Source organism: Erinaceus europaeus, chromosome 19 (assembly GCF_950295315.1).
Source record: "Erinaceus europaeus chromosome 19, mEriEur2.1, whole genome shotgun sequence".
Lineage (NCBI taxonomy): Eukaryota > Metazoa > Chordata > Mammalia > Eulipotyphla > Erinaceidae > Erinaceus > Erinaceus europaeus.
The window spans coordinates 53,444,722-53,463,779 of record NC_080180.1 but is presented as its reverse complement, the minus strand read 5'-3'; the positions used below and the strand labels follow the sequence as shown (position 1 = coordinate 53,463,779).

Here is a 19,058-nt window from a genome sequence, read left to right as displayed (position 1 = left end):
TAATGACATACCTATAACAGAAACTCTTATCAACTCCCTACAATTATCAAATACTCTAATTTAACTGACAGTCAAAGAATACAGAGGACAATTATAAAAATTCCAAAGTATTGTGAAAACATTTTTACCTTACTATATTGCAATCCCAGAGGAAAAATAGCTATTCTCTCCTAGGAATACTAAAAAATTTTCAGGTTAAGCATCAGTACTTATGTGAGGTTTCATGAAGTGCTGCTTCCTACTATTGATAGGAACTCTGTAAATTTGGACAATGAAAGGTAATGAGCTTAAAATAGATTTAGGAAGCAAATATGAAGGATCAAATATTAGTATACATAATCAAAGTTTTCCAAAGAAGCTGGAACACATATTGTCCAGAGATAATAAGTATTTCATAGGTCTGGGCCAAAATATCCTTATACCTTTTTTCTCACTTCCTTTCCCACAACAGACCTAAAATCTAATTTTTAAACTTGAGAAAAACAAAGAGAAGATAGCTAATAGTACAAGCACAGATGCAGTGGTCTATGCATTATGTCTAGCAATAGATTACTATACATAAAAAAGGATGGTTTGGGTAGATAGCCTGGCTGTGGGTGTCGGTGATGTGTATGAACAGAAATTTGCTGACTGACACTGCATTTGAATCACCATCACAGTTATAATTTATGTTATGACCTTGAGAAAGTCACTTAGCCTCTGCGCCTTCCAATCCTCAATTTTTAAGTAATTTGATAATAACTTCTAACTTTCATAAAAATAATTGAACAAAATGAAATGTTACTTAAATATGCTAATTACATGAAGTTTAACAAAATAAAGAAATATGCCAAAGTGAAAAGGGTAGTCATATTAAATAAACTTATGGGAAAGTTGTTTCTATTCTAAAAATTTTCTACAAAACACATTATATTCAGTTTATAAATAACAAATACAATATATATGGAACTATTGATCACTATAATGAAACAGTACTTATTTGTTTTAAGAGATTAATGGTTTACAATACAGTTATTGGTACATGGGTACAATTTTTCATCTAACCAAGACAGGTGTCTGCAAAATACTCTCACCCCACAATTATATCCACCATCATGTACCAGGACCTGAAAGCCCACTCCACTCTTTCCTTGAACCCTTTCCCTGGTGCAATACACCAAACCAGTCCAAGTCTTATTTTATGTTTCCCCTTTCTGTCCTTGTTTCTTAAACTCTGCCCATAGTAATTAATATAAGAATTTTAGTATAGGAATAAATATAATTAAAAAGAATGAGATCTCAAAAAAGCTTATAACTATAAAAGGAGAAAAATCTCCAAGTATCTGAAATATAATTCTAAATGTAAGACCATATTAGGTGGACTTGAAAATTTATAAAATGCTTTATTCATTTCTCTCATTTTTGGTAACTCTATATTTATTTTAATATGACAAATATTCTTTACTAAAATAAAAAATAATAATGTAAAAGTAAACTTATGTGAATAAAAATGTAAAAATTAGTTATTACTTTTTTACTTTTATTATATTTATTTATTGGGTAAAGACAGCAAGAAATTGAAAAGGTAGTGGAAATGTTTTTTAAAGGTGAGAAATAAAGAGAGACACCTGCAGCACTGCTTCACCACTTGCAGAGCTTTCCTCATGCAGGTGGTGACTAGGGCTTGAACCTGGGTGCTTGCACACTGTAACGTGCGCTCAACCAGGTACACCACCACAGACTCCCCTGCTTTTTACTTTACTTTTTCTAATATATGGAAATTCAAATATTTATGAGTTTTAGTATTATTACTATTATTAGTATTATTACTATACAAGAATAGCACAGGAAAATTTGTAGTATATATAGACAAATTAGAAAATTCAGCATATTAAAATAGTCAATAAAGTCCTCTGGATTTATGTAATATAAAGATTAAAATTCATCTACGCTTACATCTATCTCATACAATTATATGAATACAGCACTCATATCACACTTTCATTAATTTATTAATATTTTCACTAAAAACGAATATTCAATAACAATATTTTAAGGGTCACATATATATATGTGTATATATATATATATATATATATATATATATATATATATCCTACCTTATTAAGGAATCATAATTAACTTAACCATTACCCTACTTTTGCAAGTTAGCCATTCCCTTATTTCTGCAAATTTAAATCACACCAATATTTATAGTAATTAAAATAATACATAAATCTGTAAACATTATTTCTTTGAATTACTAACCAATTATAAAAACCAGACCTTCCACCTTCTGCACCCCATAATGATCCTGGGCCCCTGCTCCCAGAGGGATAAAGAATAGAAAAGCCTCCAATAGAGGGGATGGGATGCAGAACTCTGGTGGTGGGAACTGTACATCTCTTATCCTATAGTCCTGTCCATCATTATTAAATCAATAAAAAATGATGACTTCTGTAAAAAATAAAAGAAAAAGAAACACCTCATACCCTAAACAAATTACAAATATTTAGCTAAACCTTATTAAAGAACGGGCAGGGTGGTGGTGCACCTGGTTGAGTGCGCATGCTACGATGCATAAGAAACCAGTTTCAAGCCCCCAGACCCCATTTGTGGGGGGAAAGCTTTGCAAGTGGTGAAACAGTGCTACAGGTGCTTCTCTTCCTCTCTGTCTCCCCCTTCCCTCTCGATTTCTGACAGTCTCTATCCAATAAATAAAGATAATAAATTTTTAATGTGTACGTTTTCTTAGAGTATCTACTCTAAGAAAACTTTCTCTCAAACAGTAATTTTATTCCAATGTATAAATTAGGAGAAAGTGGAAACTGAATGAGATCCAAAATATTTCCTTTCTTATCTCAGTTTTGACTAAAGATATTTGAGCATAAGGGCAAGAGACTGGCATACTTTAAGGATGACTCTTTAGTCACTATCAGGCTATTCCATCAGCTGGGGCCCTAATTTGGGAGTCCTGAGTCTCCCAAACAGACTTAATGGGCCTAGACCTCAAATAAATCCCTCTCTCCATTGTTTCCGGTCATCTCTATCTAGAACAACAAAAGAGACCCCTTTGTGGGTCCCCATAGGACCTTGCCCTCAACCTGGATCAACAATGGTAAAGAATGTTCCATCTTCCAAATGGAGGATGGACAACATACTCTATGCTACACCTGAAGAAGATGGGCCGATACTGGGGCAGCATGGAATGTTCTTACTCATGACCACAGAATGTGAGCTCAGATCTACAGGAATGTAGAGGTCACACAGGCTCCTAAGCTAATTACGGGCCCCAGATCACATCAAATTGATGGGGTATACAGTAATATTTATACCCCTTTCCCATATTAGGGAGCTATTCACTTTTCTGATCCAGCTTTCTGGTCCTTTTCCCAGCCATGACATCATTTCCCCAGACAATAATTAGGATTTAACTGCATATCAGATTTTAGGCTCAGGCAAAAAACAAAAAACAAACAAACAAAAAAAAAAAACTAGTATAGCTACAGGCCCTTTGAAATATAACTAAAATATGCCTACTAGCTATCTACAAAATGGAGGACCCCCCCACCCCCACTCTTCATCTGCACTATTCCAGCCTTTAGATCCATGATTGTTCAACAATTTGTTTGGCTTTGTATGTTAACTCTTTTTTCAGCCACCATGTTCCAGATGCTAGCAGGATGCAACCAGACTTCCCTGGACAGAAAACCCCACCAATGTGTCTTGGAGCTCCGCTTCCCCAGAGCCATTCCCCACTAGGGAAAGAGAAAGACAGGCTGGGAGTATGGATCCACCTGTCAATGCCCATGTTCAGCGGGGAAGCAATTATAGAAGCCAGACCTTCAACCTTCTGCATCCCACAATGATCTTGGGTCCATACTCCCAGAGGATTAAAGAATAAAAAAGCTATCAGGGGAGGGGATGGGATACGGAGGAATGGTAGTGGGAACTGTGTGAAGCTGTACCCCTCTTATCCTATGGTTTTGTCAATGTTTGCTTTTTACAAATAAAAAATTTTAAAAAAATAAAAAGAAAAACTGATACTGCACAAAGATTAAAATAAAAAAAAGAATCATAGTCTGAATGCTATGTAACTTATTCTCCCCTCCACAGACCATTAATTGCTGACCTGCTCATGATATCATAATCACCTAACACTGGATTCCTGAAACAACAAACATTTGTCTCTTGTAGTTTCTGAGAGTTACTAATCTGGAGCAAATTTGTTGGATGAGTTAGTCAGCATCTCTCATGAGACTGAAGTCAAGTTATCACTGTAGCAGCAGTATCTATAGCAAGGACAGGGCTGGAAGTTACACTTCCATGTTGCGTTACTCAATAGGTCTGTTTCTCACAGTAGGTAAACGCCCCCAGCTTATTAGCTGGCTGCCCTTAATGATCTGGCAGCTAGATTACCCCATGGTTTATGCAAGAGAGAGAAAGACAAAAACCAAAAATTTTTTATAATATATATAGCCTTAGAAGAGACATATTGTCAAGTCTGTCTTATTTTATTGATAATGAAGACCAACTTTGGTACACTATATATATTTCTATACTCATGAATACCAAGAAGTTAGATTCTTGGGTCCCTGAGGAAACTGACTAGTAGCCTTTATAAAAAACTATACAACATCCATAGTTTGCTTTGCATAAATCTTCCTTAAATGAACATTAAATTCAGCTTTGAGCTCTAATTTCAGATACTCGGTGCTAATGGTGCCCTTTGTCATTTAATAATAATCTTCAAGATTTCTTTCCCTTTTTGCTTTTGTCTTTGAAGATCGTCATTTGGGAACATTCTATTTGTCCCATAGCCCATGTTCACTGGGACTGAGTCAAAACTCTGATAATATTCTTGTTCTGATAAAATATGCACATTTATAGGGTAGGGATTAGATTTACTTATTTCTCAATATTTCTATATTTAAAGAAGGTTAATGGTACTTATTTAATAAAATATTCATAACTTAAATAAATACACATTAAACCTACCGTTTTCATTGTACAAAGTTAAACAGTATGGACTGGTAAATTATTATAATGGCAATTCTCATTTTCTTATCATTTTTGGTACAAATTAATCTTTTCCTTAAATGTTTTCAACCTGCATAGTGAAACTGGGTTTGGAGTTGGAGTGGCATATGAACTTCTGATTTTTAATCACTGAATTCCAAGAAAAGATGGTGTTCATATAAAACTTTCACTCCAGTGAATGAGACAGACCTGATGCATTACCTCTAGTATTTTTAATAACTTGAGCATAATTGAAAATTTCTAGCCAGATACAAAAAGTCATCATTTATATATTTCTGTTGGATTATTTCCAAATATGCTAAAAAAATGTAACTAACTGAACCATCAGAAATTAAACATCTCCCCCTCAACCAACAATTACATCTGCCACAAAAATCCATTCATATCATTTGCCTTTGACAAGGAAAATTAAAGGGACCTTGAAGAACATGATAGTGGAGGCTACTCAGAGTTTATAGGAAGACAAATGGGCACATGCCTAAGTCCAGGGAATTACAAAGCATTCTTTTAAAATGTTTTATTAAAAGCAAGCAGATACTCCATATGCAAAGCACTGGTCATAGTGCATTTAATGTTTTGAAGTCATAGCAGGCTATTCATTTCATAAACAATTAGATGTGTATCATATAAAATATATAGTTCCTTTCCAGTCAGTATTTATTTGAATCTTTCATTTTATAACAATCACTACTATAGAACATCTCAAAGAGAAGATTCAAATTATAAAATATTTTAAAAAGTAATACATTTCTATATTATAAAGGTAAAGAAAGCCAGGACAAGCCAAAATAGCAAGCTGAATATGGTGAAATGAATTATAAATATCAAAGTTATTAAAAATATGACAAATAAGAGATTAAAATGATGGATAGATACCCAACTAAATGCCAAGATATGTATGTTAGAAATCTTTAAAAAGTAGAGCTATAACCAGAGACTCTAGTACCTAGGATTATAATTATAATAAATCAAACATAAAAAAATAAAATAAATCAAACATATTAGATTATCATATCTTATTCTAATTCTATCATTTATAAGAAATGAAAAATTTGGAAGTGTTTGTGGAAAGAAGTGATAAAACATTAAGGATTATAAAGAGGGTTCCTGAAAATATTTTATAAGACTTATTTAGGAATATAGTAATATTACATATACATAACCTTTACTTGAAAAAGTTATAATGGAAATAATGGATTATAAGAAAAAAATATTTCACTGCAAAGTAGAAATTTCTCAGAAAGAAGTTCATCAAAGTCAGGCTTGAATGAAAGAACTGTGTAATTTCCAGTGTCTTTAAAGCTAGGATTGTCATTTTTCTATGCATACTAGGTCTTCCACGAAGGCAGTCAAAGAAGGGAAAAAAAACTGAATGGCATAAAAAGCTACCTTATACTACTGCTATAATAGGTAGTTCAACAGTTATTAGGTTAGGATTTGGGGTTTCAGCATCAGTTACATAATGTTTAATTGTATATTCTTTTCTAAGTAAATTATTTTCTTATTATCTGTACTTATTGGATAGAGACAGCCAGGTATTGAGAGAGTATGGGGAGATAAAGAGGGAGAGAGAGAGCGAGAGTACCTGCAGTACTGCTTCACTACTCGCAAAGCTTTCCCCATGCTGATGGGGACTGGGGTGCGAACCTGAGTCCTAGTGCATTGTAACATGTGCTCAACCCCATGTGCAAACACCCAGCCCCTTTTATTGTATATTCTTTTTAAAAAAATTTTTTAATATTTTTATATTTATTTATTCCCCTTTGTTGCCCTTATTATTTTATTGTTGTAGTCATTGTTGGTTAGGACAGAGAGAAATGGAGAGAGGAAGGGAAGACACAGAGAGGGAGAGAAAGTCACCAGCAGACCTGCTTTACCACTTGCGAAGCGACTCTCCTGCAAGTGGTGAGCCTGGATCCTTACACCAGTCCTTATACTTTGAGCCACTTGCACTTAACCCACTGCACTACTGTCCAACTCCCTTAACTGTATTCTTACAAAGGGAAATGAATTGTTCTACATGGAGAGTTAGAAATGGCATATGAAATAGAAGTAGTAGAAACTGAGTTTCAGATGGTTCCTGGAAGATGGCGAACTGAGAAGCTGCTAGTAGCTTGAGCTCTGACCACATCTTCTGGAAACTGTAGGATTTCCTGCCTTTAGTAGGTTAGTCAATAAGGGGTCCTAGCAGTGACACCAAGGAGGTGACTATAACTTAATTTGGGTTAAAAAATAGAGTAGAAACAAAGGGAAAAAAATTTTTTTCTTTTAAAATTATTAAGCACACCTCCGCCCCCTACCCCCCCATAACTAATCCCTGGGGACCAGCCCCTAGCAGGCTCCCCTGCTGAGCTTCTTTCTTTACCAAGATTCCTGTCCCAACAGGGAGTATCATTCATTCTAAGTCTATACCCTTCTGAAACCTCTGGTCTTTTTTCTTTCTAAGTAGCCAACCCCCCCACCTCACCCCACATAGCTAATTAAATTATTAAAAATAAATAAATAAATAAACTCTTTCCTTTCACCACTCTTTTATGACTGCTCTTTTTCTTATCTTTTTCTTTTTTCTCTCTGTCTTTTTTTTCTTTTTCTCATTCTTGTCATCCTTTCTTCCTTAATCCTACAGCTTCCAAAGCCACAGGCCCCAGCACCCACACCACCAAACAGTGTGCTTTTTTGAATTCACTGATACACATTTGGGAATTATTTTGGGTAAGAATTCTGACTCAAGAGTAGACTCTCACTGTATCTCTGCTCAACTTCCCTTCCTCCTTTAGCTACCCCTAGAATATACAGTGGAATGTAGATTTGCATAGGTGTAGATTTTATCTATCCTTGTCTAGTCCTGAGGGTTTTTTGTTTTGTTTTTTTTTTCTCTTTCTTAACAATCAGCTGCCTCTGATCATGAGGTTAGAGGTAATCTGGGACAGGGTTTTTTTTTTACTCTGCTCTATTTTATTATTAATATTATATAAAGGCATATATCTTCCCCCCCCTTTAGGTTGATCAGAATTAACTCTTAGGGTATCTTTCATTGCTAGGGTAGTGGGCATCTTATCTATTGTGGGAGGAACTTGTCTCATTACTCCTATCTCCTCTACAGAATCTCCCCTCCCTTCTCATCCTAGCTAATTAAAAAAAATCAAAAAATTAAATTAAAAATAAAGTAATAAAAAAAAACCTTTCCTTTCACTGCTCTTTAATTACAGCTCTTTTTCTTATCTTTTCCCTTTTCTCTCACTTGTCTCTTTTTTCCTTTTATTTTTTTTAAATCTTGTCATACACTTCTTCCTTCTTTGCCTTTCTGAATTTGCGAATTATTTTGGGCAAGAAATCTGACTCAGAGTGGACTCTCTATGTGTGTATCTCTGCTCTAGTTCCCTTTCCCCTCTTGTTACCACTAGAATATACAGTGGATGGTAGATTTGCATAACTGTCTATTCTTGCTATACCTTCTTTCTTTTCTCTTTCTTCTTCACTGGGATTTGGCTACTATTTTTTCATGGACAGGAGAAATTGTTTGGCTAACTGGTAGTGATTAAACTGCTTCAATACTTGCTTCAGTTGCTATTGTAATTCCTGAGGCTGGTGAGTGCAACTGTTATAAAGGTATTTAGTACAGTGTCACCTGTACTCTAGACACAACAACTGAGGAACAACAGAGCATAAAAAAAGAAACACATAAATAAAAAAAATGGGTAGGTCAAAAACAAATAAAACTGCTCCTCCAATGAATGAAGACAAGAGCCTAGAAGAAACTACAAATCAGCCAGAAGTAACCATAGATAAGAAAGGTATGCAAGCAATAATAAACTTATTAATCACAGAAATGAAAACAACATTGGAGGAAAGGAATGGCAGTATTAGGGAAACAACACTTGAGACCCCCCAAGGAAAATACTGATTATCTTGAGGCAATTAGAGAACTGAAAGCTGAAATAGCTGTAATGAAGAAAGAAGCTGAGGCAAGGGAAAGCAGACTAACAGAAGAAGAAAACAGAATTAGTCAAACAGACGATGAGTTAGAGAAAACTAAGAAAGATGTGAAAGAGCTCAAAAAGAGATCAAGAGACACTGAAAACAACAACAGAGACATATGGGATGATCTCAAAAGAAGTAACATTCATATAATTGGCCTGCCAGAGGAAGAAAGAGAGGAAGGGGAAGCAAACATTCTAGAGGAAATAATAGAAGAAAACTTCCCGGACCTGAATAACAAAAAGGACATCAAGATTCAAGAGGCCCAGAGAGTACCAAACAGAATCAACCCAGACCTGAAGACACCAAGACACATCATAGTCACAATGAGAAGAAGTAAGGATAAAGAAAGGATCCTAAAGGCTGCAGGGGGAAACAAAAAGTCACATACAAGGGAAAACCCATAAGATTATCTGCAGATTTCTCCACTCAAACTCTAAAAGCCAGAAGAGAATGGCAAGATATCTGTTGAGCCCTGAATGGAAAAGGGTTTCAACCAAGGATAGTATATCCTGCTAGACTTTCATTCAAACTAGATGGAGGGATCAAAACCTTCATAGACAAACAAAAGTTAAAGGAGGCAACCATAACCAAACCGGCCCTGAAAGAGGTTCTAAAAGACCTCGTATAAACAAGAACATCACTATAATACTTGCAATATATCAGAGCAAATAAAAAAAATTTTTTTTGAACAATGGCACTTTCTTCTTCTAGCGTTTGCCCTTCCGTAGCCAGTCAACAGCGTCAGGTTGAGCCTGATGTAAAGTCTCAAACCTCCTTTGAATCTGGAGAGGTGGCAGTCATTGACTATGTGGGTCATAGTCTGTCTGTAGCTGCACTACAATACATTAAATCCATAATATCAATAAACGTCAATGGCTTAAACTCACCCATCAAAAGGCACAGAGTTGGAGGATAGATAAGAAAACATAATCCAACCATATACTGCTTGCAAGAATCTCAACTGTCACAACAAGATAAACACAGACTTAAAGTGAAAGGATGGAAAACTATCATACAGGCTAAGGGACCACAAAAAAGGGCAGGAACAGCCATTCTCATCTCAGACACGATAGATTTTAAATTAAATAAAGTAATAAAAGATAGGCAAGGACATTACATAATGATTAGAGGATCAATCAGCCAAGAAGACTTAACAATCATTAACATCTATGCACCCAATGAGGGACCATCTAAATATGTCAAGCACTTACTGAAAGAATTTCAAAAATACATCAATAGTAATACAATAAGAGTGGGAGACTTCAATACCCCACTCTCACACTTAGACAGATCAACAAAGCAGAGAACCGACAAAGATACAAGAGAATTAAATGAAGAGATTGACAGACTAGACCTCTTGGACATTTCCAGAGTCCTTCACCCCAAAAAACTGGAATACACATTCTTTTCAAATCCACATAACACATACTCAAGGATAGACCACATGTTAGGCCACAAAGACAGCATCAATAAATTCAAGAACATCGAAATCATCCCAAGTATCTTATCAGACCACAGTGGAGTAAAACTAACATTTAGCAACAAACAGACAATTATTAAAAGTCACAGAATTTGGAAACTAAACAACATACTCCTTAAGAACCACTAGGTCAGAAATTCACTCAAGCAGGAAATTCAAATGTTCCTGGAAACAAATGAAAATGAAGACACAACCTATCAAAATATTTGGGACACAGCTAAAGCAGTACTGAGAGGGAAACTTATAGCCATACAATGACATATTAAACACCAAGAAGAAGCTCAAATGAACGACCTTACTGCACACCTCAAGCACTTAGAGGAAGAGGAACAAAGGAACCCTAAAGCAACCAGAATGACAGAAATCACTAAAGTTAGAGCAGAAATAAACAACATCGAAAATAAAAGAACCATACAAAAGATCAATGAAGCCAAATGTTAGTTCTTTGAAAGAATAAACAAGATTGACAAACCCCTAGCCAGACTCATCAAACAAAAAAGAGAGAAGACACAAATTAACAGAATTGTAAACAATGAATTGTAAAGCTTCTGCACATCCAAAGAAACTATTAAACAAACAAAGAGACCCCTCACAGAATGGGAGAAGATCTTCACATGCCATACATCAGACAAGAAACTAATCACAAAAATATACAAAGAGCTCAGCAAACTTAGTACCAAAAGAGCAAATGACCCCATCCAAAAATGGGCAGAGGATATGATCAAAACATTCACTACAGAGGAGATCCAAAAGGCTAACAAACATATGAAAAACTGCTCTAGGTCACTGATTGTCAGAGAAATGCAAATTAAGACAACACTAAGATACCACCTCACTCCTGTAAGAATGGCATACATCAAAAAGGACAGCAGCAACAAATGCTGGAGAGGATGTGGGGACAGAGGAACCCTTTTACATTGCTGGTGGGAATGTAAATTGGTCCAGCCTCTGTGGAGAGCAGTCTGGAAAACTCTCAGAAGGCTAGACATGGACCTTACATATGATCCAGTAATTCCTCTCCTGGGGTTATACCCCAAGGACTCCATAACACCCAACCAAAAAGAGGTGTGTACTCCTATGTTCATAGCAGCACAATTCATAATAGCTAAAACCTGGAAGGAACCCAGGTGCCCAACAACAGATGAGTGGCTGAGAAAGCTGTGGTATATATATACAATGGAATACTATGCAGCTATCAAGAACAGTGAACCCACCTTCTCTGACCCATCTTGGACAGAGCTAGAAGGAATTACGTTAAGTGAGCTAAGTCAGAAAGATAAAGATGAGTATGGGATGATCCCACTCATCAACAGAAGTTGAGGAAGAAGATCTGAAAGGGAAACTAAAAGCATGACCTGACCAAATTGTCAGTAGGGCACCAAAGTAAAAACCCTGTTGTGAGGGGTAGACATGAAGCTTCCCAGGCCAGTGGGAGTGGGAGTGGGTGGGAGGGATGGGTCACTGTCTTTTGTTGGTGGTGAATGGTGTTTATGTACACTCCTAGTAAAATGTAGTCATATAAATCACTAGTTAATTAATATGAGGAGAAAATTAATTGTATGTCTCGAAGTTTTTCAAAACACAAACTGAATCTTTTTAATATATAGGCTGTGTATTTGATAGGCGGACTCTCTCAAAAGCCTAGACCAGGTAGATCAGAAGCAACCAATATCACAGCTATAAACAAGATACTGGGTACTGTACAGAAAACCCTAACAAAAGGACTTTCAAAGTTAACCTAATTACCAAACAATGTAATGATAACATTAACTATCGATTGTCTTTTTGAACCATAAGACAGCAGGAACCTCACATCTCCACTATAGAGCCTCTACTTCCCCCAGTCTTGGAACCCTTGGATAGAGCCCACTTTCCCGTATGCCTCTCCCAATCCATATCAAATAATATTGTATCTGCCGATCACAACCTAAGCAACGCAACGATTGCCACCTCAACATGCTTCACTTCAGACTGTGTCCAGAGACTTCACGTGTGGAATGACAACCCTTCAGCTTCATTACTCAGGTGAGGCCTTTCCTTTCATAGTATACTCTAATTCCATCTCAGGTGGTTCACTTTCTAACAAAGTACCAAAACCTAGATATACACCTGTTTCTGTGAGAGAGAGCATATGTTCACATGTATCCGTAAACTAATGCAAAATATATACCTGAAAGCAGAAGTACACTAGAGTTTGCAGTGAGTACCTCCCTAACACTTCCTCTCCACTATTCCGAACTTTGGGTCCATGATTGCTCAACAATTTGTTTGGCTTCGTATGTTAACTCTCTTTTCAGTCACCAGGTTCCAGATGTCATCAGGTTGCCGGCCAGGCTTCCCTGGACTGAAGACCCCACCAATGTGTCCTGGAGCTCAGCTTCCCCAGAGACCCACCCTACTAGGGAAAGAGAGAGGCAGACTGGGAGTATGGACCAACCAGTCAACGCCCATGTTCAGCGGGGAAGCAATTACAGAAGCCAGACCTTCTACCTTCTGCAACCCACAATGACCCTGAGTCCATGCTCCCAGAGGGATAGAGAATGGGAAAGTTATCAGGGGAGGGGGTGGGATATGGAGATCAGGTGGTGGGAATTGTGTGGAGTTGTACCCCTCCTACCCTATGGTTTTGTTAATTAATCCTTTCTTAAATAAAAAAAAAGAAAGAAAAAAAAAGAAACTGAGTTTCAGAAAGTACTTCTGTAACAAACTAATTTTTTTCAAAGACACTGCCACAACTGTCTTGCCAATCAATTTATAACAGCTATAATTCAAAGAGATTCAGATACCTGGTCACCTACTAAAGGGGAAAGATGAGCATAAAACCTCAGAATGCATCCTCACTTGCAATGCATTATCACTTGTCTGTATTCTTTCTTTTTTGTTTTACTTGAACCCAAGTTTACAAGTAAGGTCCAAATAGCAAATATAAACATCTAGCATGCATTTGTCACATTATGGAAAGTTTCAGGTTGAAAGCAGCACATATAAAATAATTCAATGAGTCTTGACTCATCTTGCATAACCTCAAGCCTATTAACTTTTTCTCCATGATTTTCTGTCACTTTTCTCTTATACCTTCATATTAGAGGTGGGGAACATCCAACACATGTATAATATATGGACCTTGGAATAATTTGGCCTGGTCCTGCTAAGGAACTGCAAGTGGAACTCAAAATGTAGTAAGTCTAAGATCTTTTTCATGGTAACATTAAGTGCTCACTTTTAAGTTGAGAGTTCCATACGACCTGTGAATGATTTATAAATATCCATATGCCCTATGGCAGGGAAAAAAAAAGTATCCCCAAACCTGATTTAGGCTATCAAAAATGAGCAACTAAATATATGTCACCCTAGTGAGACTGTTAACTTTGAGACTCTCAGAGCATTCCAGAACTTTAGTTTCAAACCTTAAAAAGAAATCACCTATCAAAAGCTCATTATACTGGTTCATTAAGTTTATTCTTTCCATTTTGTTTTTATGCATTTAGTGGAGCACAGTGCAAATCTGCACACATTTAAGTTGTAAACTCAATGAGTTTTGACTTAAGTGTACATGTAACTATCTCAGTCAATAAAATGAGCATTCCCCTCACCTCAACATTTTGTAGTACTCTACATCTCTCTTTCACTATTTCCCATCCCAAGGAAACACAGATAGACTTCTGTTTTATAGTTAAGTATGTAGTTTATAGTCTCACTTCTTTTACTTACAGTTCTTTTGAAATCCAACCACTTGTTACATGTACCAAGACCATCAAGTGGCCTGTTACTTCCTATCTCTCAGATGCTTTCCAAGTGCATATACTATAATTTCTTTATTTTTTCACCATCAGATGAAAGATTGAGTTGTTTCTATGGTTACTCATGTGCCAGTCTTTGTATAGATATAGTATACTTCCTTTTTTCTCCTGGTAAGTATGTAGGAGTAGCATACATAGTTTACAGATTTATATGTTTAACTTTTTAAGAAAGTGTCAAACTATTTGTTGTTGTTGCTTTTTTTTTGCTTGTTTACCATTTTATACTGATTTGCACTATGTAATAGTGTTCTAGCTGACAAAATCAATACCAATTTGTGATGTGTTCAATCTTTTTAATATTAGTCTCTATGGTAGGTGTGTAGTGGTATCCCACTGTGATCTAATTGGCATTTCCCTAATGATCAACAATGATACACACATTTTATGGACTTGATTACCATTTGTATAAATGTTCCTCCTTTTAGTTTATTTTTTAAATTTTTAGTCACAATAAAAATCAGTCTTCTCCCAAACTCTTAATTTTAACTACTTCTTAGAGTTAAGTGTGTTCTACCATGTTCAAGACACAGAATAATCAAATCAACCTTATCTTCATCATACTTATGCTTTCTCTAAAATGTCATTTAGATAGACTCTAAATAGTTAATGTTTGGGGCTGGGTGGTGGCACACCTGGTTAAGCACACACACGTTACAGTCCACAAAGACCCAGGTTTGAGCCCTTGGTCCCCAGCTGCAAGAGGAAAACTTTGCAAGTGGTGAAGCAGGTCTGCAGGTGTCTGTCTGTCTTTCTCTCTCCCTTCCTATCACTTCCTTCCCTCTCAATTTCTGGTTGTCTCTATCCAATAAATAAATAAAAATAAAAAAGACTTTCTTTAAAAAAATTAGTTAATGTTTGAGTTTGCAGGGGAAGATAGCATAATAGTTATACAAAGGGACTCTCATGCCTGAGGCTCCAAAATCCCAGGTTCATTCCCTTACACCACCATAAGCCAAAACTAAGTAGTGCTATGATTATATATATATATATATTTGAGTTAGACTTTTTTCACTTAAAGTTATACCCTCAAAATACATCAATACTGCCATATAGAACAGCAGTTCATTCTTTTTTTGATTAGTTGTACTTCATGATCTAGACATAAATTCATTCACCAGTCTCAACAGAAGCAGTCTATGCTGTTTCCAGCATTGGGCAATTATGACTAAAGCATATATATATCCGTGTATAGCTTTATTTGCAAGCAAACATTCATTTCTAGTAGGATGATTGAGGCTTGTGGTATACCAAAATATTTTGTGCCATGTGACATTTCCACCTACCAATATATGAGTGTTCTAGTACTTCCACAACACTTTGAAGCTTGGAAATTTTTTAATTTTTTCTTTCTAATTGGTGAGTAGTGGTAACTTACTTTTGGATTTTATTTCCCTAATGACTAGTGCTATCATTTTTTCATGTACTTTTTTTGTCATCCATTTTTTGTTTTATGTGTTGACTATAGAAAATATAAAATGAATGCACAGAATGACAATATTTTAACAAGAATTACTGGCACATTAAGATATCAATACATTTTAAGAGAAAAATTTTATAAGTATTCCATGTGCAAAATAAACCTCAAAACATATACTAAACTATAAAACCTAAAATTATAAAATTTCTAGAAAGAAAACCTTGTGATTCCAAGTTAGAACCAATGTATCCTGGATATGACAGTAATAGTAGGAGTTATAGGAATACAATAGTAAATTTACTTCAAAATTTAATACCTTAATTCTTCAAACAATATTATTAAAAGAAAGAAAAGGAACTGAGAAGACATTCACATTGCCATTGAAATATGTATATTCAGAATTTCTAAACACCATCAATACAAATATTAAAAAAATAAAATTGGTCAAAAGGTTGAGATATTTGTTCAAAGAATAACACACATAACAAAAACATGAAGAAGCCAGTATATAGTCCCCTCTGTACAATGCAAACTCTGCCATGTACAAGAACCCATTTTCAAAGTCCTCTCTGTTTCTATCTAAAAAATAAGAAATATAAATGTCCACCAGAAGTAGTGGAATAAAGCAGGTTTGAAGCCCCAGATCAGAACTGATGAAACAAACTAACAAACATACAAATATAAAAATTATATTATCTAAAGAGTTGTTGTATATCATTATCTACAAATTAAAAATCACACTGAAAGAGCAGTACTGTCTACTAGTATGATAAAAAATTTAAAAGACTGATTATACCAACTGACATAGCTATGGAGCATATGGGACACTCATATTTTTGCTGCTGGGTCATATGTAATGATATAAGCCTCTAACAACCAGTTTATCCAAGAAAACCTAATCACCTATATACAATTCTGTACATGAATGCTCACAGCAGCTTTTCTTGATATGCCACTTCTTGGAAACTAACCACAGGTCTGTCATCAGGTGAATGAATAAATAATGTGTTTCCATTATTCTAGTGGAAGTAACAAAGTATAAAATAACATTTTTTCTTTTTTAGATATAGTGTAGGGCAGACTTGAACCTGGATCAATTGCACTGCAAAGCAACACATTATCTAAGTGAACTATTTTGCCAATCCAGAACTGCCACTTTCAAAACTGCAACCATAACACATCATAACTAAGAGAAATATCCTGTATGCATGATGCATAGCCCCATATCAATGATGCGCCCAATAAAATTTATATAGAGTCATTTATCTTTTATTATAAAAAGAAATAATATGGTCCAGTGTCTTACCTATGTATTTATATGCTTCTTCCCCATCCACTATAGGTCTCAGCCAAGTTGACCTAAGTCGTCCTGTATTATCACTTACATGGGCACCTTGAGGAGGGTAGAGTGTAAATAACATTTCAATTGCATTTGGCTTGGTGACCAGATCAGAGCATCTTTCACGGTAATCTGTAAAATAAAAGAACATTAAAAAATTGTAGCTTTGGAAATATTTAGAAAGCATTCAACTATTTTTTAAAAATTTTTTATTTAAGAAAGGATTAATGAACAAAAACATAAGGTAGGAGGGGTACAACTCCACACAATTCCCACCACCCAATCCCCATAACCCACCCTCTAGCCCTCTGGGAGCATGGACCCAGGGTCGTTGAGGGTTGCAGAAGGTAGAAGGTCTGGCTTCTGTAATTGCTTCCCCGCTGAACATGGGCATTGACTCCATACTCCCAGTCTGCCTCTCTCTTTCCCTAGTAAGGTGTGTCTCTGGGGAGGCTGAGCTCCAGGACACATTGGTGGGGTCTTCAATCCAGGGAAGCCTGGCCAGCATCCTGGTGGCATCTGGAACCGTTTCCAGAAGATGTGATCAGAGAACACGCTGTTAGCAGCTTCTCAGTCCGCCATCTTCCCCTCCCTCGCATTCAACTATTTTTCTTAAAAAATAAGAACATTTTATTTTTATCTTTTGCTTTTTTGTTATTAAGGTAACAATATTTACACTATATGTGTTTTAGGTATAAAGGTTCACTTTTCTTCAAATGCATGATATCACACCACATCTACCACCAAAATACCAATGGCTTACTACCATGGTCCACTGGACGTAAGGGATGAAAACTGACCTCATTTCTTTCTTTTTCATCATATAATTGAGGGGTTAATGGTTTGTTGTAAAACTGCTGGCACATGGGTACAATTTTTGATCTCCCCTTGATGGCTTTCCATAAAACACACTCTCACCCTCAGTTTAGGTCAAGTTAAAGCAGAAGAAATTATTTCATCATGCTTAACACTTGAGTAGTATTCCCTGTGTGTGTGTACCATATCATATTTAACTATTCATCATTTAACATTGGACACCTGGGTTGCTTCCAAGTTTGAGCTATAACAAACTGTAAACCATTAACCTCTAATTAACATGGTAAAATGGATTAAGCACCCTAATATTGTTATAGTGTTGTCACCCATTAAGTCTCTTAATATATACACATATTACTTGGGTGTTTTGTGCAGAGTGCATCAGTATTTTCAAATTAGGAAATAAAGAATTTGTTTTGGAAGGGAGACTGAAGAGCCCTTAAGTCAAAGCCACTATTTGTGGTGTGAATGGTGTTTATGATAACAAAACCACTATTTATTAACAGATTAGATTCTCTTCTTTTTATTAGGTTATATTATTTTTATTGGGAGAATTAATGGTTTATAGTCAACAGTAAAATACAATAGTTTATACATGTGTAACATTTCTCAGTTTCCCACTTAACAATTCAACTCCCTCTATGTGTCCCCCTCTGACATCATGCTCCAGGACCTGAACCCTCCCCCACCTCAGAGTCTTACTTTAGTGTAATACAGCAAACCCAATCCAAGTTCTGCTTTGTTTTTTCTTATTTTTCAACTTATTTTTTATTATTAGTGATTTAATAATGATCAACAAGACCGTGGGATAAGAGAGGTACAATTCATACAGTTCCCACCACTGGAGTGCCACATCCCATCCCCTCCATTGGATGCTTCCCTAGTCTTTATCCCTCTGGGAGTATGGACAAAAATTCTCTATGGGGTGTAGAAGGTGGAAGGTCTGGCTTCTGTAATTGCATCTCTGCTGGACAGGGGCCTTGACAGATTGATCCATATCCCCAACTGTTTCTATCTTTCCCTAATGAGGTAGTGCTCTGGGGAGATGAAATGGGTTCCAGGACACACTGGTAACATCATCTGCCCAGGGAAGTCAGATTGGCATCATGGCAGCATTTTTCAACTCTTCTCTGTAAGTGAGATCAGATTAGGATATATTCTTAGTTTTTTCCTACCACTCAGAAAGTGGCAGGTTCATTATACCTG

At 35.9% G+C, this 19,058-nt stretch overlaps 1 protein-coding gene across 2 annotated transcripts in view; it reads right to left on the bottom strand.

Moving 5' to 3' along the window:
* Nucleotides 1-19,058, bottom strand: part of IQCM (IQ motif containing M) — a 322,044-nt gene that overhangs the window by 60,520 nt on the left and 242,466 nt on the right. For both annotated transcript variants that reach the window (XM_060178975.1, XM_060178973.1), the window contains exon 12: nt 17,004-17,168. In XM_060178975.1, coding sequence (XP_060034958.1) covers nt 17,004-17,168 — 165 coding nt within the window. The remainder of the gene's footprint in view (nt 1-17,003; nt 17,169-19,058) is intronic.